The 24274-nt window shown below is 44.9% G+C and overlaps 1 protein-coding gene across 1 annotated transcript in view; it reads right to left on the bottom strand.

The window, feature by feature from the left end:
- Positions 1 to 4040: 4040 nt before the first annotated feature.
- The window catches only part of AKNA (AT-hook transcription factor), a 41060-nt gene continuing 20826 nt past the window's right edge, over positions 4041 to 24274 (bottom strand). The window contains 9 exon segments of the mRNA XM_044269029.1: positions 4041 to 5905; positions 8066 to 8192; positions 10986 to 11087; positions 12625 to 12726; positions 12807 to 12896; positions 12989 to 13080; positions 14375 to 14479; positions 20752 to 20887; positions 22563 to 22762. Of these exon segments, the coding sequence (XP_044124964.1) occupies positions 5665 to 5905; positions 8066 to 8192; positions 10986 to 11087; positions 12625 to 12726; positions 12807 to 12896; positions 12989 to 13080; positions 14375 to 14479; positions 20752 to 20887; positions 22563 to 22762 (1195 nt within the window). The 3' untranslated portion in view covers positions 4041 to 5664.

Genomic DNA, 24274 nt, shown 5'->3' with positions numbered 1-24274 from the left:
TTCTCCTTGTGTTTTTGTAAACAGTTTTTTTATTTAAGTATTTTCTCTTCTAGGATCCGACTACAAAATAACATCAGGAACCTCTGGTGACAATATCCTGTCCCTGAAAATCTGCCAGAGGTGCGACCCCCGACCTCCTCTCTACAAGTTATCGGACCTGAATCCAGCCAATCCTGAAGACGGAACCAGAGCTGCAGAAAAGTCATTTAAAACCTTTTATAAATAAACAGTGTTTTTTTTTAAATTGTGTTTTTTTCTCTTTATTATTAAATTGCACAAATCGTACTCAGACGCTATTTTCTATGGGTATCCTGAGGGTATAGTAAGTAAGCTCCGAGCTGGATCCTGAAGGGGTGCGCTATTTACGCTTTTTAAAAGTGTAATATTTAAAGTCACACATTTTTCCATATAATCAGCATGTGCTAAAGTTTGTGACTTTTATTATAGCCGGAAACTAGCACAAGTCTCAAAATAAATGATCCCCCAGGTAATATTCCATCCACTAGCGATATCTCCATTAAGGGTAGGTTAATAAAGTACATTCAAGATGGCCGCTCTGATGCTAAGCCTCCCTTTGTGATGTCATCATTAGAATCCTGCCATGGTAACACATTTTGTGATGTCACCATTAGAATCCTGGCACGATAACGCGTCTTGTTTCCTTAGAAACACTATCTCTGATGTCATCGGCTACAGTGTCATAATCAGTGGCATGACTGCGGGGCATAGATAGGGGGTCAGCACCCGTCACCTGAGTGGCCCCCAATCCAGATAATGCCGCACCATGACTACTAGTAATACAGCTAAATAGTGACTGAATATTACCACCGTACTGTTACTAACAGACCACTGTAGGAAGATCACTATTACCCCCATACATTAATGAGGCTGCACATCCGTCCATCCAGTTCAGCCTGTTATCCTCTAAGTTGATCCAAAGGAAGGCAAAAAAATTCCATGAAGTAGAAACTAATTTTCCTACTTTTAGGGGTAAAAATTCCTTCCCGGCTCCAGGCAATCACAATAACTCCTTGGATCCCAGACCCTTCTGCCTTCTCCTGTCAATCAAAGTGCGGAGGGCGCGGCAGTTGCAGAGAGAGCTGAGCCTCTAGGTGTAACAGAAACGCCCCTGTTGCTCCTAGGGGCTCATTTGCATATATGAAAACATACAGTTTACTTGTTTCAGGCCAATGCCAGCAACAGGAATGTAATGTATTCCTGATTGACAGACTTCTCCCTGTTACAGGGGGAACCTACATATCATGAATGCTTCCTGCCTGGAATGAATACGCTGTAAGGGTACATGCACACGTTCAGGATTCATGTGCGGAGCATCTGCACTGAAATCCGCAGGTGTTCGCAGGCAAATCTGTACGGTCTATCCGCATCAATTGGTGCAGATTTGCGTGCGGATTTGGTGCGGATTTTACTAAGTGAATGAAGAAAATCCGGTCAGGAAAAATAAAATAAATTGACATGCTGCGGATTTAAAAATCTGCACGGAAAAAATCTGCATTGTGTGCACTGAGGATTTCAAATTCTCATAGAATAAAATGTACATGACCTGCAGTGCGGATTTTCCACACACAATCCTGATCGTGTGCATTTAGCCTATGTTCTCCATATCTACAGCGCAATCACACTAAAGGCACAGACTGCTTATGTATACTGATATATCGTATAAGATCATCAGATAACCTTCGCTTTAAAGAATGACAATTCATAATTTTTTGCAAAAAAAATTAATCTTTTAATGAAAAAATAGATTAGTATAAAAGCTTTACACAGTAAGGAGATGAAACATGAACACAGCGCAATCGCTTTGAACTTTGGGTCCTATACTATTTAAAGGGGTTGTGTCACAAAACATATTCTACATTTTTTAAACCAGCACCTGGATCTGAATATTTTTGTAGTTGCATGTAATGTAATATAGCCAGTGAGTTATTCAATAAAATGTATCTGTATAGCGCCACCTGCTGTTTGTTCTTTTCCTTATTTTTTTGTCCGTCTCACTGAGCTGGTCGCACATGCTCAGTTTAAATCTCCAACTGCAACCTGCCATAAGTTCAGTTAGAAGCTATGGCAGTTACAGGGAGATAGCTGCAGCGGAAAGGACACGCCCCATTGAGCTGCCAGGCTGAAAAGAATGAGGAACAATAAAAGCAGAGAATGGGAAGATCTCTGGATCCATGTGAGGTTCAGGGCTGGTTCTAGCTTTGTTCGAACAAGATTGTCATGTCCTATATGATGTCTGATTTTCATTATTTTTTTTTTGCATCAATTATGGCATAACCCCTTTAAGAGTAAATTCACACGTTGCCAATTAGACATTTCTGCGACTACAGGGAGAAATCCACCTCAAACTTCTCACATCCACCTCACGGGTTTAAAATAGATTTCCTCATCGTCCTCAGGCAGCACAGAGCGGTATGTATGATGCTGCCTGAGGACTTAAGGAAAGTCTAATTAATTTTCTGTTTCCTTACTGTCCCCAGGCAGCACGTACATACCGCTCTGTGCTGCCTGAGGACTCGAGGAAAGTAAAATTACTGGTAAGACAAATGTTTTATTACCTCATTGTCCCCAGACAGCACGTACATACCGCTCTGTGCTGCCTCTGGACTCGAGGAAAGTAAAATTACAGGTAAGATAAGTTTTCTATATTTTAGCCACAGAAACTTCGGCAACAAATCTGCTGCATATGAACATACCCTTCCAATAAATCCTGCATTGGAAGAAAAACCCAAAAAGTGGATCTTAAAAACTGGAAGCTAAAAAATCACAAGGAAACAGACAATACATTTAGTACTGTAATTCTAACATATAAATTATTATGACTGCGGAGAATGAACATACAGCATAAATCATTTGAAGGACACGTGGCTCAGTTTGCTTCTTTACATCTGCCATATTCCGGATGATCTTCAGATTATTACAGCCGCATTATCAGGTTATTACAGCTCGTGTTCTTCTGATTAAAGGGGTTATTCAATTTCAAGAAAACCCCCCCACATGTGCCGGGCCCCTCACCGGTAATATACTTACCCCGCTTCCGGTCCCCGCACCGCCGTTGTTGCTTCTCCCTGCACACGGATGAAAACATCCGGTGTCGGGGGGAGCAGCCAATGGCAGGAGGAGACGAGCCTCCCTAGCGTCACCCGGCACATGTGGCGGGGTTTTCTTGAAATTGGGTAACCCCTTTAAGGGCACTTTATCAGGCGCTTCACTACATACATATAAATAGACGTTATCATTTTCGTACCAACGTTCCGGATACAAAAATATAAATATTATAAAAGTACAAATTCTTCAAAGCGATTTGTAGAAAACAACAATCAGTGCTCGAGTGATAAGAAAACTTGGGAAATAACTACAGTAAATCATTGAAACACATTAGGAAAGGGTTAACCAGTACCGGTCAGCAGGCGCGCGGCTAGTTTACTTATACAGGACCTGTCACCTTCTCCTGACTTGTCTGTTTCAGTAAATACTTTTATTAGAATTATGCATTGTGCTGACCCTTGATTATTCCTCCTGGCAATGTATGACGAACTGGATGCTACCATTTACCTTGTTAATGAGGTGTGTCCCTACATCGGCCGACACTGTCCGAGTCTCAGTATATGTATGACATACCCCACCTAAGGGTAATGGTAACATCCTGTTGTACATGTATTCATACATCTCCAGGAGGAATAACAGAGGGACATTACAATGCAGAGATCTAATAAAAAGTGCATTGATATTTTATGGGGAAAAAAACAAGTACTTACTAAACAGACATGACAGGAGAGTAGACAATTCATATTTAATGTGCATACATGGTGAGTATGGGTTGCCTAAGGCCTCATTCACACGACCGTTCTTTTTTTTGCGGATCCACAAAAAACGGAAGCCGCCCGTGTGCCTTCCACAATTTGCGGAATGGAACGGGTGGCCCATTGTAGAAATGCCTATTCTTGTCCGCAAAACAGACAAGAATAGGACATGTTCTATTTTTTTGGGGGGCCACGTAACGGAGCAACGGATGCGGACAGCACACGGAGTGCTGTCCGCATCTTTTGTGGCCCTATTGAAGTGAATGGGTCCGCACCCGAGCCGCCAAAACGGTGGCTCGGATGCAGACCCAAACAACGGCCGTGTGCATGAGGCCTAAGAAACATGCATGTACTACAGTGAAGCTCAATGCCTGGCAGCTGCAGTGAAAGCAGCTGACGCCCAGGGGTGAGAGCTTTACAATACTGATATTTGTCTTTCCTAATGGAATGGGAACCTAGTTTATTTTTAATTAGTCTATGAAGAATAATGACCTACATACAAATCCAATAAACTGTAGCAGGGGCCTGCTGACAATTCCAAGAGGTAAGGAATGAGGAGATCGAGACCATACAGGTTTGTTCTTAGTAGGTGCCAACATCTTGGACCTTCATGTGCAAAAGGCTCTTTACTATCTGATAAGAACCTGATTACTCTTTAGTACTTGTCCAAAAAGTCATTATGATATTTTTAAAAGCATACGGTAATTCCCTGAAATTAAAAAAAAAAATGATGTCCTTGAATTGGGGTGATAACCAATGTGGCCACCATTACAGCTACCAGAGGTGTGGTCATCAGGCTCTCCTTGAGTCCTCAAACCAGCAAAATAGACGGTTATACTGCTACATAGACGGGTCTGTCATTCAGGAGACATTGGTGACAACAGAGGTGAAAGATGTAATAGCTGCCATAGGAGTGGTCTCCCAGCTTTCCCAGAAACACGCTATGTAACATGTATTAAGGGGGCATTCCGAGTGTTTAATATTGATGGCCTATCCATAGGATCGGTGGGAGTCCAAATCCTGGCACCCCCACTGATCAGCTGTTTGAAGAGGTTGTGGAGCTCCGGTGAACCCCGTGGGTTCTTCCTAGGCCACTGATGTCACGTTCAGTGGTCACATGGACTATGTGCAGCTCAGTTCCATTGAAATGAATGGGCCTCGGCTGCAATACCAAGCACAGCCACTATACAATGGATGGCGCTGTGCTTGGTAAGCTGTGAGGAGGCCATGGCGCTCTGTTGTCTTCAAGCAGCTGGTTGGCGGGGTGCAGAGGGTCAGACCCCCACTGATCAGATATTGATGACCTATGTTGAGGATAAGACATCAACATTAACCTCCCGGAAAACCCGGCCAGTATTTATCACAGCTGTCTGGCCGTAGCAACCAATCACAGAGTGGCTTTCATTTTTTCCAGTTTAAAGGGACCGTGCCAAGGTTTATACTATTCTTTATCGTGAGGATAATTGTCTGATCAGGGGTGGTCTGACCACTGGGACCCCCACCAATCACAAGAATAAGGTCCTGTGTAGTCCTGTATGAATGCAGCGCCGGTCAGGAGTGCACGCTCCCACTTTATTCACTTATTTTCTATGGGACGAATAGAGTGGCAGTGCGCATGCTTGACCACCAGGGGGACACAGGACCCCCGTTCTTGTGACTGGTTGGGAGTGCATGGATACATTTGGAATTAGGTTTTTTGAGGAGTAATCTGCATTTTTAGAGATTTTTCTTAATCATCAGACACAAGTACATACATTGTTAAGTTAAAAAAAAATATAGCCATAAAGCTGATTCACAGATTTAACTTCAGTTCCAGGCACTAGGTAACGGTAATTTCTCCAATCTAGAAAAGGCAGGAGCCCCGAATGTCCCGCTGCGCGCTGAGATCCATAGTAAGAGATCGGCACATCCGCCTGCTGGTGCTTTTCAGTTCTTTGGCTGCTTCGAGTGCCTTGCTAAGAGGCCACATTAAATCAACGAGCTGTAAGATATCTGAGCTCGGTGGAGGAGTGACAGAATGTGGACGACGTAGCTCAGGCGGGTTATATACCATAGGGGGGTACAAACTGGCCGGCGTACCATATCTAAAGAAATAAAGAGAAGACTTTAGCTTACACGCATTTTATAAAAGTCGGTCACATATGCAGATACTGAGGAGTTGACTACACATTGGCTCATAGGAGTAAATTCACACATGGCAGAATTGTTGCAAAAATTAGCAAAAAATGGCTACTTTCACACTTGCGTTGGTATCTGAACAGACGGATCCGCACCTATAATGCAAACGCTTGCATCCGTTCAGAACAGATCCTTCTGCATAACATCTTTTTTTCAGATCTTAATTTTCACATCGTGAAAACTCAGATCCGACAGTATATTCTAACACAGAGGCGTTCCCATAGTGATGGGGACGCTTCAAGTTAAAATATACTGAGAACTGTGTACATGACTGCCCCTGCTGCCTGGCAGCACCCGATCTCTTACAGGGGGCTGTGATCCGCAAAATTAACCCCTCAGGGGCCAGACCCCCCTCCCTCCCCAGTTTTAAATTCATTGGTGGCCAGTGCGGCCCCCCTCCCTCCCCAGTTTTAAATTCATTGGTGGCCAGTGCGCCCCCCCCCCTCCCTCCCCAGTTTTAAATTCATTGGTGGCCAGTGCGGCCCCCCCCTCCCTCCCCAGTTTTAATTCATTGGTGGCCAGTGCGGTCCCCCCTCCCCCCCTAATTAAAATCAACCCCCCCCCCCCCCAATCATTGGTGGCAGCGGAGAGTTCAGAATTTTAGAAGCATTATACTTACCTGCGATGTCTGTGACCGGCCGGTCGTTCCTCCTACTGGTAAGTGACAGGTCTGTGATATAAGCAATGCGCCGCACAGACCTTTCACTTACCAGTAAGAGGAGCGACCAGCCGGCCACAGACAGCGCAGGTAAGTATAATGCTTCTAAAATTGCTAAGTAACCATGGCAGCCAGGACTGCAGTAGCGTCCTGGTTGCCATGGTAACCGATCTGAGCCCCAGCAATTAAACTGGGACTCCGATCGGAACTCTCCGCTGCCACCAATGATTTTAATTAGGAGGGGGAGAGGGGGGGGCCGCACTGGCCACCAATGAATTAATACTGGGGAGGGAGGGGGGGGGGGGGGCCGCACTGGCCACCAATGAATTAATACTGGGGAGGGAGGGAGGGGGGCCGCACTGGACACCAATGAATTTAAAACTGGGGAGGGAGGGAGGGGGGGCCGCACGGGCCACCGATGAATTAATACTGGGGAGGGAGGGGGGGCCGCACGGGCCACCGATGAATTAATACTGGGGAGAGAGGGAGGGGGGGCCGCACTGGCCACCAATGAATTTAAAACTGGGGAGGGAGGGAAGGGGGGCCGCACTGGCCATCAATGAATTTAAAACTGGGGAGGGAGGGGGGTCTGGCCCCTGCTGCCTGGCAGCACACGATCAGGGGGCTGAGATCCGCACAATTAACCCCTCAGGTGCGGCACCTGAGGAGTTAATTGTGCGGATCACAGCCCCCTGTAAGAGATCGGGTGCTGCCAGGCAGCAGGGGGCAGTTATGTACACAGTTCTCAGTATATTCTAACTTAAAGCGTCCCCATCACTATGGGAACGCCTCTGTGTTAGAATATACTGTCGGATCTGAGTTTTCACGATCTAACTCAAATCCGATGGTATATTCTAACATAGTGGCGTTCCCATGGTGATGGGGACGCTTCAAGTTAAAATATACCATCGGATTGGAGAAAACTCAGATCCGATGGTATATTAATAGGGACTCCTGACTTTACATTGAAAGTCAATGGGGGACGGATCCGTTTGCAATTGCACCAACGTCAAACGGATCCGTCCTCATTGACTTGCATTGTAAGTCTGGACGGATCCGTTTGGCTCCGCACGGCCAGGCGGACACGAAAACGCTGCAAACTGCGTTCGGGTGTCCGCCTGCTGAGCGGAACGGAGGCCAAATGGAGCCATAATGATGCATTCTGAGCGGATCCGCATCCACTCAGAATGCATTGGGGCTGTACGGATCCGTTCGGGGCCGCTTGTGAGAGCCCCTCAAACGGAACTCACAAGCGGAACTCCGAACGCAAGTGTGAAAGTAGCCTATGACGTGTGCTTGCCATATATGACTTTACTAAGGGTTGGCACAGACAGTGTTGGGTGCTCTGGGAGAAGGATGCCTGGCACCTAGTGACCCCCTATCTGTATGATAGCTTATGGTTGCTTACACTATTGGAGGGCTGTAATGCACAATAGGGGTCTGTACATAGCTCACTGGTGGAGTATGGCTCACGATCCAATGCTTGCAGTGTGGACGTCTCCGAGAACGCCGTTTATAATCAGAAGTAAACATTCCTGTATACAAAAAAGGTCAGATATCAATTTACTAAAAATCTGAGTATATACAGATACATTCTTAGGCCTCATGCACACGACCGTAGTTCTGGTCTGCATCCGAGCCGAAGTTTTTACGGCTCGGATGCGGACCCATTCACTTCAATGGTGTGCTGTCCGCATCCGTCGCTTCTTCCGTAGCCCCGCAAAAAAAATATAACATGTCCTAGGCATTTCTACAATGGGCCCGTTCCGTAAATTGCGGTAGGCACACGGGCGGCTTCCATTTTTTGCGGATCCGCGATTTGCGGACCGCAAAAAATGGAACGGTCGTGTGCATGAGGCCTTAGGGTTAGTCCAGGCTCCAGCTGGAATTTTAAATTGAGTGGGAGCTAAGCTGCCGGAATGGCCACTACACTTTGATTGGAGCTGTGCTTCCTGCTCCGTTCAAAGTGCTACTTCCAGCAACAGAGGCAGCAGGGAACAGCCGACATCGGACCACCACTGTGCGGGGTGTGGGACCACCACTGATCGGGTACTGATGAGCTATTCTGACAGTAGGTCATCAATAAGGATTTTTTTTATTGGTATTGCGGCTGTATACAATGTGACGTTTTGGCCACACATTGGCCTTCATCAGACTACAGCAAAAGAAAAAAAATGATATAATCAAATATTAAATACAAATATACATTTAAATATACCATGGCAAATTAAAAGAATAGAAAGAAGGAGGAAAACATGATACATGATAAATGAGATCCAGAGGATTCTGTAATCATGTCCACATGTCAATCAATAGTCAATCATCAATCATAGATCCAGGAGTATCGGGCCGGGTCCCATAGTGGAGGTACATCAGCTGGAATCATGTTAAGGGGCATAATGTCCAGATGAAGGAAAGTCCACAATGTACATAAATAATCTGTGAATACCAGCAACATCACAGAGGTATTGTCATGATTCCAGCTGATGTACCTCCACTATGGGACCCGACCCGACCCGATACTCCTGGATCTATGATTGACTATTGATTGACATGTGGATATGATTACAGAATCCTCTGGATCTCATTTATCATGTATCATGTTTTCCTCCTTCTTTCTATTCTTTTCATTTTTTTCATTTGCCATGGTATATTTAAATGTATATTTGTATTTAATATTTGATTATATATATTTTTTTCTCTTGCTGTAGTCTGATGAAGGCCTTATATATAGTAGGTCATCAATATCACGAGCCTGGAAAACCCCTTTAAATGAATGGCAGCTGAACCCACTGGCAGGATCAACCAACCATTTAATGTGTATGGGGGCCTCCCGACACGTCTCTGATAGCAGATGTGTAGGGGGAGAGAAGGGTTGTGCATATTGGATTTTAACATGCGCAATCCTTTTGTTAACGTGGAGGTAAGCGGCCTGCCAGGAGTGTCTCCCCTCTCCCATTTACAACACATGCATTAAGAGATAGCTGTCAGTCTAAGGGCACATTCACATGACCGTATATTTCTGTCCACATCCGTTCCGCAACAATTCATTTAAAAGATGCGGACAGAACACGGTGTAATTCCGTTCCGTGGCCTATTCTTGTCCATAATTGCAGACAAGAATAAGCATTGTTACACAGGAGAAAGACGATCCGATCCACAAAATGCTGAATGCACAAACGGAAACGGTCATGTGAATGAGCGCTTAGGGGGGCATTCACACAACCGTATTTATTTTGCGGTCAGCAAAACACAGATCCGCATAAAAAAACTAATATCATCCGTGTGACGTCCGTGTTGCATCTGTTTTTTTTTGGGGACCTATTGGAACAATGCCTATTCTTATCTGCAAAGCGGACAAGAATAGGACATGTTCTATCTTTTTGGGGGGACTGCGGAACGGAAATATGGATGCGGTGTGCTGTCAGTAATTTTGCGGACCCATAGAAATGAATGGTCTCACATGTATGGCCGGGTTTAGGCAGTCTAAGGCCTCGTCCACATTTCCGTTTTTTTCACTGAGGTGTGCTGTCCGTATTTTCCACGGACAGCACACGTACCCATTGATTTAAATGCATCTGTTCACATTTTAGTATTTTTTTTACTGACCATAGGTCAGTAAGAAAAATTACGGAGACATGCACTACTTTGATCTGTGATGCGGACCAAGCACGCCATAGAAGTCTTGCATCCGTGGTGCGTCTGTTTTTCACTGCAGACTGATAGGAGATTCTTGGGAAATTAATTTTCAGCTGAGCAACGTCTGTGAAGTACGGATGACACACGGATGGTAAAAACGGACACACAGACCAACCACGGATCCTTCACGGATGAAACACGTACACTTTTTTTTCACGGACGTGACACTGACACAGAAAAGTGGACAAGGCCTAAATATGTTCCAAATTGATCAAAGTGGCCCATGTTGGATAGCAATTTGGCTTATGACTGACTATCAATGTCTGATAGTTGCACCAAAATGTTATGGCTAAGTTTTGGTGCACGTTGTGACATCATAAGCCGCACCATTTTCCACTAAGCCACAGCCTGGCAAGGCCACGTCTCCGCACCAATCGAGATGCAGTGGATTGCTCTTTTGGCTGCAAATAGGTCTAAAACTAGATTCAACATTATGCGCCAGATTTTGGCGAATTTTACAACAAGGTCTGGGCACGATGACATAAGTGAATGTGGGACGTTCTAACTCTGGACACACACAGCCATATTCCACATGCAGTCTGGACACACAGGACCCATTTCTATCTGAGGGTCAATGTTTAATGCCTGTGAGGGGTTCAAACAGTAAAGTGATGCTGTAAAAGGCTAACCAGTTCTCGGTGCGTCATCAGAGTCATCATTCCCATGGCAGAGCGGACAGTCTGGTGGTGTTAGTGGAGGGGTTTTCTCCTTCTTTGATGGTTTCGAGGATTCTGCAAGGAGTAAAAAAGCAATCTTGTGTAAATATTTTCCAGTTATATATCTGCGTTTTGCTAATTCTTCTGTTATTCCTCCCCAAAAAAAATCATGAATAAATCAGCAACTGGGTATTACCAGCTGTGGGTGTGTCCCTACAAACTCTTGGTTTGGTGCGGTTGTGCGGCGGTGCGGTTGTGCGGCGCTTGTGACCCCTGTGCTATGATCGAGCACCGTGTGGCTTTATTAGCTCAATGAAGCCCCACTATTTAGCCAGTCTGTATTGTTAAAGGCTGAACAGTATTGAAGGTGTCGCGCTGCCATTAACAATACAGACTGACTAAGCAGTGCCGCCTCATTAGTTTAATAGGTGGTCCGCTGTGGCCCTTTCGGCTGTGTGGTACTCCAAGAACGCAGCACGGCCATGTCACAAGTGCCGCGCGACCTACACTGTCCAATCAGTGCTGCCAGGAAGAATAACAGAGGAGCGGCACAATGCTGAGTTCTAAGAAAAGGTGATCCGGAATTGTCGTTTCTTGGAGAATACATTGAAACAGACAAATCGGGGGAGAGCTGACAGATCCTCTTTAAAAAGGACTTATTAAAAGAAAATCGGTATGATGTCCGCCTAGAACTGCCTTACAAGGAAGCGTGTCCACCGGGAGTCACATGGTGCATCACATGACCCCTCTTAGTCAATGAGCAGCCCTAAAATGGATCATGTGATACTAAACCTCAGTACATTGTTTGAATCCGCACTATATAAACCATTGCTTTTCATCGGAAAACAGAGGGGGTCATTTATTAAGACTGGCGCTTTAGACGCCAGTCCTATAGCTGGTGGTGGATACGCCAAAGTTATGAAGAGGTGCCGGCATCTACATAACTTCAGCGTATCAAGCGCCAGTCAAAATGTAAAATAGCTTCCTTGATGTCTTACATTTAGACCATTTTCTATGCCTAAAACAGGCGTAGAAAATAGTAAATGAGACGGGCCTGCCAGCCCACTTTTTAAGACCTGGCGGGGGGGGGGGGGGGAAAGTCGCAGATTGCGGCACAAATAACCTTTGCGCCACAATCTGTGCCAGAAATACGCCTAAGGGTCCATTCACACATCCGCAAAATGGATCCGCATCTGTTCCACAATTTTGCGGAACAGGTGCAAACCCATTCATTTTCAATGGGGCCGGAATGTGCTGTCCGCATCCGGATTTGCGGATCCGCACTTCCGTTCCGCAAAAAAATAGAACATGTCCTATTCTTGTCCGCAATTGCGGACAAGAAAATACATTTTCTATGGGAGTTTTGGGCGATGTGCGGTCTGCAAAATGCGGAACGCACATTGCCGGTGTTCTTGTTTTGCGGATACGCAAAACACATACGGATGTGTAAATGGACCCCAATATAGGCTTATTTCTGGATAGTAAATGACCCTCAGAATTTTTTGCACCGGACTTTAACATGAAAAGACAATTGACCGAGTTTGAAAGCTGCCATTCACACCTGGCATATCCTTCTATTCTAACCATATTTGTACAGTGGCACTGCCCATACCGGTATTCTTCCTTTCATTTTCTTGACATCTCTGACATGGCGGCACAGTAAAATGCTCAGTGTGATGAGGAGGAGGGGATCTTGACACTTGATATTGACTCCCTAATAACAGTAATAGACTGTATTAGTGACATCATAAAAAACAAGGAGATGTGTGTCATACGTGATATTTTAGAGGGCACCTGTATAAGCTCCCCGGATGCTTCGTCCACCTTGTGCGTCTGAAGAACCAGATTCGTGGTCACGTGGCACAAAACTGCCCAACAAGTGTTCTGGGTGCCAGGAGAGAAAATAGTGAAGTTTCATGGAAGAAAGAGTCTATCTGCAACCACATCTTCTCTGTTCCTCCAAGGACGTCACTTACCTTCCCTTGATTCCTTCACTGGAGGCCCACGTCTAGAGATAGGGGTACCCAGGTCAGAGACGAAATTAGGAACTCTCCCCTCATGTAGGTTCCTGCAGAGTAATAACCATGGTTAGTTTGCATGAATACAAGATGGAGGACTATCTAGGTCGACATAACTGACAATTGACGACTAGCTAGACTCCCAATTAACGTGATGGCAGGGTGAAACGGGAAGGGTACCTCCATAAGCGGCAGCCATGCAGATTGGACACCTTAGCAATAGATTACGAATGTTTTACAAAATTTGCCAGGGGCGGACTGGAAACCTAATGTGGCCCTGGAAAAAAAATCTTAAAGTGGACCCATGTTGTAGGTGGGTGCAAACTCAGAAAAGGCAATACAAGAAGTCAGGGACAACAGAAGTAGGCGGGGCCAGCAGTACTATAGTGCAGAACCAAATACCGCCCCTGCAGAACCAAATACCACAGTGCAGCACAAAATACTGCCCCTGCAGAACCAAATACCACAGTGCAGCACAAAATACTGCCCCTGCAGAACCAAATACCGCAGTGCAGCACAAAATACTGCCCCTGCAGAACCAAATACAGCAGTGCAGCACAAAATACCGCCCCTGCAGAACCAAATACCACAGTGCAGAACAAAATACTGCCCCTGCAGAACCAAATACCACAGTGCAGAACAAAATACCGCCCCTGCAGAACCAAATACCACAGTGCAGCACAAAATACTGCCCCTGCAGAACCAAATACCACAGTGCAGCACAAAATACTGCCCCTGCAGAACCAAATACCACAGTGCAGAACAAAATATCGCCCCTGCAGAACCAAATACTACAGTGCAGCACGAAATACTGCCCCTAAAGAACCAAATAGCACAGTGAAGCACAAAATACCGCCTCTGCAGTACCAAATACTACAGTGCAGCACAAAATACTGCCCCAGCAGAACCAAATATTACAGTGCAGCACAAAATACTGCCCCAACAGAACCAAATACCACAGTGAAGCGCAAAATACCGCCTCTGCAGAACCAAATACTACAGTGCAGCACAAAATACTGCCCCAGCAGAACCAAATATTACAGTGCAGCACAAAATACTGTCCCAACAGTGCCAAATACCACAGTGCAGAACAAAATACTGCGCCAGCAGATCTTTATGTATCTGACTGGTGGCCATGAGGAGTTCTTGGGCGTCCCCTTGGGCAATTTCCCTGTAGGGTCTATGGCCAGTCCGCCTCTGGCTATTGCAAAGGAAAAACTAAAGTGCAGGATCCTAGCTAGCATACAGTAACCCTCAGAGAGGTCAGAGTAGATAGTGATCATTAATATTGCTGGAGATCTCAAATCCATGTAGAGCACTTCCTAAGCAACAACTACCACTCACTGATTTGCCGCTGTCTGTTTCCCTCGGATCGGTGAGCGATGCAAGCTGTTTTCAAGATGCTTGCGCAGCTGACTGACTTCCTTCTGCAGACTGTGGATCGCCTGGCTGAAAGGAGAGAACAAACACAGGTACAGAAAATGCTAAATAGTTTTATGAAAGTCAGTTGAGGCCTAGGAAAATCATCAAGGATGGATAAATTGCACAAAAATTGAAGCTAGAGTTAAAGAACCCAAATTGTACAGATACCATAACTACAGTAACAATCACAACAGACAATCTATACAGCTCATATAATAGTTCCATTGGAGCTACTGTAAGGACTAATGATCCTTACAATTTATTTTCAAGAAATATTAGTACAAGCGATGATATAAAACTTTGTACTTATTACCGAGATAAAGACAGATTATCAGCTTCACTGAGAGATCAGGTTACAGTAGCTGCCAATACAAGTCTACGGCGATGGAAAGTGGAGGAGAAGCAGCTGCCAAGTGAGGAAGAGGTGCAGACATACATAAAGGCTGCCACTTCCAGTAAGTCCCGTCCAGAGCTGGATTCACAGCTACACTGCTGAGTACTGCTGCTGGTTTTGTGTATGTGAGAGACAGAGGAGCAGTATATTCTCTTCTATCATAGCAGTTAAGGGTGTATTAGACTGCTGGACGCTCATTAGTGATCATCTTGCAGTGTAATACTGCCACCGACTGTCCGAAGAACGGTCAATGCTTAAAAATCACAATGGTGCCGGCGGCAGATCACACTGTGTAATAGCGATCTGCTGCCGGGACACGCCGCCCTGCATAGGAACGAGTGATGGCATAACGATCGCTCCTACCCGTGCCACGGAGGACATCCCTTCATGTAATATCTAGCGGTGTCCTCCACTAGCTATCTAACAATTGCCAGGAGGGGACACTTTCCTCCCGACAATGTCTACCGGCATTGGGGTGTCAAACACACCCTTAAGTTTCTGCTCTTCCAGGAGCTGAGGTCAGGGACATCTGACAATTAGAAAAGGAGTACACAGAGGGGTAACGCTAAGTTCACATCTCTGTTAAGAATTCTATATGTCTTTCCGTCAAAAGAGCAGAAAAATGAATGATGGACACAAACGGCTCCTGAAAGACCCCAATTGATTGCAAAGGGGGTGTTTGACACCCCATACTCTTACCGATCAGCTGTTTTGGGTAGCTGCTGATTTCAGAAACTATATGGTGGATCGAGTCGGAGGCTCCTTCCACTGTGTAGTTCCCAGAGCTGGTGTACTGCAGCTCCTATCCACTTGAATGGGGCTGAGCTATGTCACGCCGGCACAACCACTACATGGTGGACGGAACCTTGCGCTTCCAGCTCCGTCCACTATATAGTTTCCAGTGCTGGCGGCTGCCTAAAACAGCCGAATAGTGTAGATGCGAGGTGTCTGACCCCCACCAATATAATACTGATGACCTATCCTGAGGATAGGCCATCAATACCTAAGTTCTGGAAACCCCTTTTAATGTATAAGTTAATGTTTTACCACGGTGTTGGTTATTTTACTGGGAAAAAATTGTGCTACATGCTGCGCTACTTTTTCCAGCTAATATGACGGAATGTTCCACGAAAGAAGCAGAGATGTGAACAGTGCCTAAAACTATACAAGTCATTTCACGGTCAGAAATGCATGTTCATGGATAGTGTTGAGCGAACTTGTGTTTTAAGTTCGGCGTCTAAAGTTTGGTTTCGGGTTTTCGAAGAATCAAGTTATGGATTCTAAATTCCGTTATGGTCCGTGGTAGGGGAATCCAAAAGGCGATTCTTCGATAAACCGAACCCGAACTTCAGACGCCGAACTTGAAACACAAGTTAGCTCAACATTACTCATGGAGGCTTACTCTGAAAAGTCTGCAACCAGAAAATGTTGGACCACGTCAAAATGGTTTTCTGTCTGATTCATATGGAATTCAATGGAAAAAAACTCATGCTTCACAGGCATTACAGAGGAATATCAGGGTCCCACAGACTCCTATAGGCGCCTTATACTTGGAGGTTGTTCTACAGAGTCATCATGTGGTCATGTGCATGAGTCCTAAGGTGGACTTTCTCCACGACGCTCTGCAAGTAATGCAAGTGAACAGCGGGCAGAGATCCGCCCTGTTTCTGGTATCATTCGCCCGACAAAAAAACCTTGCTTCGACCTAAAAATCTTTTGGTTACACCCGACCCCCAGGCTAACACGCCTGCTCTGTTCAGCTATGCATACATGTTAACTAGTAATGAGCGAAGTGAGCTTCGGATCAGAAATCCAAAAGTCGCTTCGTTCCAAAACTTCGGATTAATGCTGTGCGGAAATCCGTCTCTGCACAGTATTAAAATGTATGGGCTCAGATGAGGTGAAGTTGCACAAGACTTCATTGAATAACTTTGGTATTTGATTTTTTAAGTGGAAAAACACTTTAAAACTTGGATCTGAACTCAGCTTTGGTTTCGAGTGGTACCTCACTAACATTAACCCCTGAGTAACTGGCAGACAATTTTCGGTAAATTAGCAGCAAACTGTCGCCAAAGGGTATTTTTGAGAGTTTTAGCTAGAGTTTTATACGATAAAGCCAATGTTGGTATTATTTTTGACACCAAAGTATCCGACATCACGTAGCTGTTAATACGGTAGTTAGACAGGAAAGGGTACAGGGTCATACTCGTACCCAGTGGCACATGTAAAAACCCTGGAGTAATATTGCATTAATACAGGGGTCCTGGTAGTAGGAGAAGATGAAGAGCAGAGGGTTAATCATCCAGTGTACTCACGGGACAAGATCATCAACGTCTTCCATATCCCCGTAGTGTTAGGAATATTATGTTATATGCAATCACCCTCATGGGCACTGACAAACATACGGCGGAGGAATGACTAGCATTATCATAAATGCAAAATGTCCATAGGAGGCACAGCAACGCTCCCGTCTCTACAACACAGATACGCCTGGTTACCAGCGCACACCCTAAGGCAGAAGACGGAGAGGGGAGATTAAGGAGGAGGGGTGTCTAGAAGTGTGAAGGTGATGCACCAGATCGTTCATTCTACGCAATGTATCTGACTTGTAAGACATCATGGTCAGTGCTCATGAAATGTCCTGACCTGGGAGTCGCTTACTAGACCCACTCAATGAGGATCTCTTGGTATCTAAAAACGAATACAAGTGAGCCAGTGGGTGCTCTTTTACCCTATGAATGCAACCCCCGCCCCAAATCGTGATTGAGGGGCCCTTGTAAGTTCACCCCACATCTGACTGTTCAAGAAGGATACCTGGTCAAGTGACCCCTCTCTGGATGAGCTGTTATAGAATAGCATAGGTACCCTCTTACGGCTTCCCTCATTGGGAACTCATTCACATCTCCGGCAAGCAGATCTGGCTGCCTGATCCGGCACAAATGCTGGACAAAAAAAAAAGATAAAAAGTTGCATGCAACTGTTTTTGTGTAGCCAAAACCCAGCAAACCCCGATAACCGGCGGACCTCATTACAGTCAATGGGGATCTGGCGGTAGAGAATCCAGAATTGTTGAATCGGATGAAATTCGGCAGGCTATTCTCTGATGGAACGGCCTGCTGGATCTGCTTGACGGAGATGTGAACGAGGCCTAAGCTTACTGGTATACAGATCGAGCCAGTTCTAAGCTTCACTATCACCGTTCACATCACTGTTCAGACTTTCCGTTCTCCTGCTCTGTTTAGGAGCAGAACAGAAAGGACGGAGAAGGTACATAACTGAGCCGAACGGAGCCTAAGGACCCCATGCACAACTTTTGTCTCTGCTTCAAAATCATCTTCTGAGCGGAAACATAACAGACCCCATTATAGTCTATGTCTAGTTTTTGTCGCATGTTTTTATGCGCATTTTTTGTAATAGTAAACGCGCGTTTGACGCGCGTTTGTGTGATTGACTGCAGTGTCCTATGGCCACAAACGCGCGTCTAAACGCCCCAAAGAAGCTCAAGAACTTGATTATGCGTCGGGCGTTTTACAGCGCGATCGTACGCGCTGTAAAACGCCCAGGTGAGAACCATTCCCATAGGGAAGCATTGGTTTTCATGTGTTGAGCGTTTTACAGCGCGTTTGAACGCGCTGTAAAACGCTCAGGTGTGAACTTAGGGTTAGGCTAGTTTCACACTGGCACTAGGCATAGCTTTCCTTGTCAGAGCGCATTGACTATAATAGGACTTGACGGGAATCCAGCCTGTTTCCGACATTAGTGCTGGTATTCGGCCAGACAAACAACGCAGCTTGCAGAGGTATTTGTCCGGCCAAATCTCGACACTAATGCCGGAAACAGGCCAGATCCCTGCTGGTCCCATTATACTAAATGGGGCTTGGCGGTGTTACAGCTGTTTTTGGCTATGCTGGATGTGATGAACTCCGGCAGACTGTTCCTCCAAGGAACAGTTTTTACCACTAGTGTAAAACTAGGCTAAGGCTACTTTCACACCTGCATTCGGTGCAGATCCGTCTTGTATCTGCACAGACAGATTCGCACCTATAATGCAAACGCTTGTATCCGTTCAGAACGGAACCATTTGCATTATTCTTTAAAAAAAAAGTCTAAGTCAAAACAGATCCGTCCTGACTTACATTGATCCATTTTCAATTGCACCATATTGTGTCAGTGAAAACGGATCCGTCCCCATTGACTTACATTGTAACCGAGGTTTATCGGTTTGCGCTCCCTGCCTTTCCAGAGCCATAACTTTTTTATTTGTGTGTTCACATAGCCATATGGGGGCTTGTTTTTTGCAGGACAAGTTGTACTTTCCAACTCCACCATTTAATATTGCATATGATGTAGCGGGAAATAAATTCCAAATGGGGAGAAATTGCAAAAGAAAGCAATTCCACCACAGTTTTAAGTTTTTTATTTTATTTACGACAATCGATGTGCGATAAAACTTTTACTCTACAGGTCAGTACGAATCTGGCGATACCTTATATGTATAGTTTTTCTTGCATTTTGATAGTGATAAAATAATAAAAAAGTGGGAAAATAAATCAGTTTTATTTTTTCGGCGCCATATTTTGACCCCTATAACTTTTTTGTAATTATGTGTACAGAGCTAATTTTTTGTGGAGAGATCTGAACTTTTCATTGATACCATTCTGGGGTGTGTATAACCTTTTAATAATTTTTTATTCCATTTTTTTGTAGAAAATAAAGTGACCAAAAACAGCGAATCGGCCATTTTGACGCTTTTTTCTGTTTTGCTGTATAGGGAATATATTTTTATACTATGGGTGTTTTCGCACATGGCGACACCCAGTATGTGTATTTTAATTTTTTTTTTAGTTATTTAATTTTTATTTTGGGAAAAGGGGGTGATTTGAATTTTTATATTTTTATTTTTAAAAACTTTATTTCTTTATTTTGTTTACACTTTTTTTTATAGTTCCCATAGGGAACTATAACAAGCAATCATTAGATTGCTATTCTTATAGACCCCAATGCACTAGCATTGGAGTCTATGAGAAAATTGCTAGTTTCCTATGGAGCCCTATTACAGGCAAGGGCTCCATAGGAAATACTATGCAGCAGCCTCCTGTCATCCACAAAGACAGGGGCTGCTGCACACAAGCTCCGGCTCCTCCCATCGCCGTATGGGGCAGCTGGAGCATCACCAGAAGCGCACGCTTCCGGTGTTTCACGCACTCAGATGCCGTGGTCAGGATTGACCACGGCATCTGAGGGGTTAAATGTTCACAATTTGCATTACTGCCAGTTGCGGACATTAGCCACGGGTGTCTACTATAAGAAACAGCAGGCCACCCGCGCCATCTTTAAAGACCCGGCCAGCGCTGTACTATTATGGTGCTGGTCGGGAAAGGGTTAAGTTCCCAATCCACCCCTAACTGGAAGCAGACAGCTCCATACACTGTGTAGTGGCCATGCCAGGGTACTGCAGGTTTCTGCTATCGCTCCATAAACTTTATAGATTCCAGCACTAAGTCTGCCCAAAACATCTGATCAGTAGGGTGCCTAACCTTCATCAATCTGATATTGATGACCTTGAAAATCCCTTTAAGATCTGCGTTGTGAACTCCGGTACTGTAATCCGGTCACCGTAACCGGCGTACATGCCGGAAAAAAAAATACTACATGCAGCATTTTATGTCCGGCTGAAAGCCGGCATATATGCCGGAAAGCATTACAGTGAATGGGGATTTGGCGGTGCGCAGTGGTATCCGGCTGTGCTAGATGCGGTAAACTCCGTCCGTCTGTTCATCTGCTGGAACAGACTGCTGGAATTCACAGCGCAGATGTGAATCGGGCCTAAGTTGGGATTCATAAAAGATATCACTAAAGTAAAGGTTAATTAGAGCAGGGAAAATAAGACTCTGCCCAGACTTACTCTCTTGCTGTACGGGAATGCAGAACGTCTTCAAGAGGCTGGGTCAGGTCTTCCATAGGTGAGAGCAGCTGGGAGGCACCAGGAGAAGGTTCAGCACTGACATCATTATATGCTTCCTGTTCAGAGCCCGATTCATCTGAGGTAAGGGGAAAGATAGGTACAGTAAGTGTGGGGTGGTACTTTTCCAGTCTGGGAAAATTTTGTAATAAATATAATTTAAGTAAATGTTAAGTAAAAAGTTGTAAATAACCTAAGGGTACTTTCACACTAGCGTTATTCTTTTCCGGCACCGAGTTCCGTCCTAGGGGCTCAATACCGGAAAAAAAAAAGATCAGTTTTATCCTAAAGCATTCTGAATGGAGAGCAATCCGTTCAGGATGCATCAGGATGTCTTCAGTTCAGTCTTTTGCTGATCCAGTATTTTTTCCTATTGACATGCATTAATGCCGGATCCGGCCTGAGTGTTCCGGCAAAACGGATCCAGCATTGCGGTCTAATAAAAATAAATGCCGGCTCTGCTTTTCCGGATGACACCGGAAAGACGGATCCGGAATTTCAATGCATTTGTCATACGGATCAGGATCCGTCTGACAAATGACATCAGTTTGCATGCGTTTTGAGGGATCCGGCAAGCAGTTCCAGCGATGGAACTGCCTGCCGGAATCCTCTGCCGCAAGTGTAAAAGTACCCTTAGGCTAGGACTACATCTCCTCTGAGGTGCTGCATGCTGCTTGTATGCATGGAGTTTCACATTTCTATAGAAACAATAAAGACTTGGTATTTCTTAAATGATCAAGTAGGATCTAGTATTTTCAATGCCATCTGCCTTGTAGCTCTTCTTAACCCTAAGTTCACACCTGAGCGTTTTACAGCGCGTTCCTACGCGCTGTAAAACGCTCAACAAGGAGAAACCAATGATTCCCTATGGGAATGGTTCTCACCTGGGCGTTTTACAGCGCGTACGATCGCGCTGTTAAACGCCCGACGCTCAAACAAGTTCTTGAGCTTTTTTGGGGCGTTTTGTCGCGCGTTCCCGTACATAGATATTTGGGAACGCGCGACAATGGGCGTTCGCTTGTCTCTGTATGCGCGATTGGAAACGCCGGTACAATCGCGCATACAGAGCGCTCCTTTCAGAACGCTCAGGTGTGAACCCAGGGTAAAGGAGACCGCAGGATAGCATGTAAGGCCTTATGCACACAGCTGTTGATCGGCCGTTCCGTCCATTGGGGACCGCAATTTGCAATCCCCAATGCACAGGCAACATCTGTGCGGATTCCGCAGACAGATCCAGACCCATTTAACTTGAATGGGTCCGTGATCCGTCCGCACCGCAAAAAAGTAGTGCATGCGCTACTTTTTTGCAGTGTGAAGGCATGGACAGAAACCCCACAGAAGCACTCAATAGTGCTTCCGTGGGGTTCCATGCCTCAGTTCCGCACAGTACCTTCATGACCCATTTAAGTGAATAGGTTTGCATCCTTGATGCGGGGTGCGCACTGCTTGCGGGCCGCAATACGGGCACAGCCAGGCAACGTCTGTGTGCATGAGGTTTAATAATGACATGGCTGCTGAAATACAAAAAAATAGTGTTGAGCGAACTTGTGTTTTAAGTTCGGCGTCTAAAGTTCGGGTTATCAAAGTGTCCCGTTATGGATTCCGCTACCACGGACCATACCGGAATTTAGAATCCATAACGGGATACTTCGATAACCTGAACTCGAACTTTAGACGCCGAACTTAAAACACAAGTTCGCTCAACACTACAAAAAAACTAAATCCTGAACTCCTATATGAAATATAAGACTCACCCGTGTGTTCTCTGCTCTCACTTTCAGTGAGGCTCTTGGGGCCAGGAGAAGGCGAGCTAGCTTCTGAGGGACCTGTCCAATGGTTCTTTGGTTTTCTCTTGTCCCATAATGCCTTGCGTGTTCTGCAGTCAACAGACGACCGTCTCTCGCCTTTACTTGGCAAATTGGAGTTGGAGTCTGGCACTTCTTCTGGATCTTCTCTGGTAGGTGAAAATAATAAGATTATGAATATTAGATAAATAAAATATTGCCTTAAAGGGGTTATCCCAAGATCAATGAAAAAATAAAAGCAATACATAGTCTAGTAACATGACAGCCTCTTTCTATCAAAGCTAGAACCAGCCCTGCACCTCACATGGATCCAGAGATCTCCCCATTGATTGCCCTAATTGTTCTGCTAGATTTATTTCAATCTGCCAGCTCAGGGGGCGTGCACAGGAGGGTGCGTCCTGTCTGCTGCAGCTAGTGGCAGTTGAAGGATAGAACTGAGCAAGAGCAAACAGCAGATGGCGCTATACAGATAGATTTTATCAAGATCCCTATCTTCCTTGAGCCAGAACTTTTAGATTTTTCCGTTCATACAGCCATATGAGGACTTACTTTTTGCGGGACAAGTTGTACTTTCTAATGGCATACAATGTAGTGGAAAAAAATTCCAAATGGGGTGGAATTGGAAAAAAAACGCAATTCCTCCACCATTTTACGGGTTTTGCTATAGTTATGTGTACGGAGCTGTGTGGGTGCTCATTTTTTGCAGGACAATTTGTAGTTTTTATTGATACCATTTTGTGTGTGTGTGACTTTTTAATCACATTTTATTACATTTTTTTGGGCAAGAGAAGCGATGAAAACTTGGTTAATCGGACATTTTGACCCTTTATTCTGTTACGCCATTCGCCGCATTGAAAAAATATTTTTATATTAGTACAGGCGTTTTCGGACACAGTGATGCTTGTGATTTTTTGCAATTTATGTATTATTTGTATTCTACGTAAAGGGGGCTGATTTAAACTTATATATTTTTTTATATATATTTTTTAACAGTTTTTTTTTTACTTTTTTAGGGGTTTGTAGATCGTGTTTGAGGGTACAAAACTATAAATATATATTTTTTTATTCTGTACCATTATGTTTATTATATATCCATATTGGTACTAGAATTTCTAATTTCTTATGTTGGCCTGCCACCTGCTGGCCAAAATAACAATTGCATCTTCAATACCCTGGGTCTCTTCAGAGAGACCCAGCATATTGAAAACAATTACCATCATCCTCATTAGCCGCAGAGGATGCCGGTAAAAAGCCCAGAAGCGCAAGCTTCTGGGTTTTTCACCCTTTAGGCTAGGTCTACATGACAACATTTGTCGCGCAACATTTTGTCGCACCAATGTCGCGCGCCATACATGATGTACAGCGCTGGTAGCAAAGGGGTTAAACAAGCGCAGACCAACTTGTATATCATCAATCAGCACTTGTTGTCGGCCCGACATCATGCTGTGTAAGAGGACCTTCAAAGGGAAACACACAATGAGCAGAGTAGGCACCCCACACCGTTTTTATCCTTTCTTTCTATTTTAGAAATGTCCTCACTGCCACAGATCTAAACATCAACATCTGGAGATCATTTGTCTCAGCGGAGGTCATACGCCACAATTAGCCAAATTCTGTGATCTGGTATAGATTACACTCTCTATGGGAATAGCAGGCACTAC

The sequence above is a fragment of the Bufo gargarizans genome, chromosome 9, assembly GCF_014858855.1.
Source record: "Bufo gargarizans isolate SCDJY-AF-19 chromosome 9, ASM1485885v1, whole genome shotgun sequence".
Taxonomy (NCBI): Eukaryota; Metazoa; Chordata; class Amphibia; order Anura; family Bufonidae; genus Bufo; species Bufo gargarizans.
This window is presented reverse-complemented; position numbering and strand designations above follow the sequence as displayed.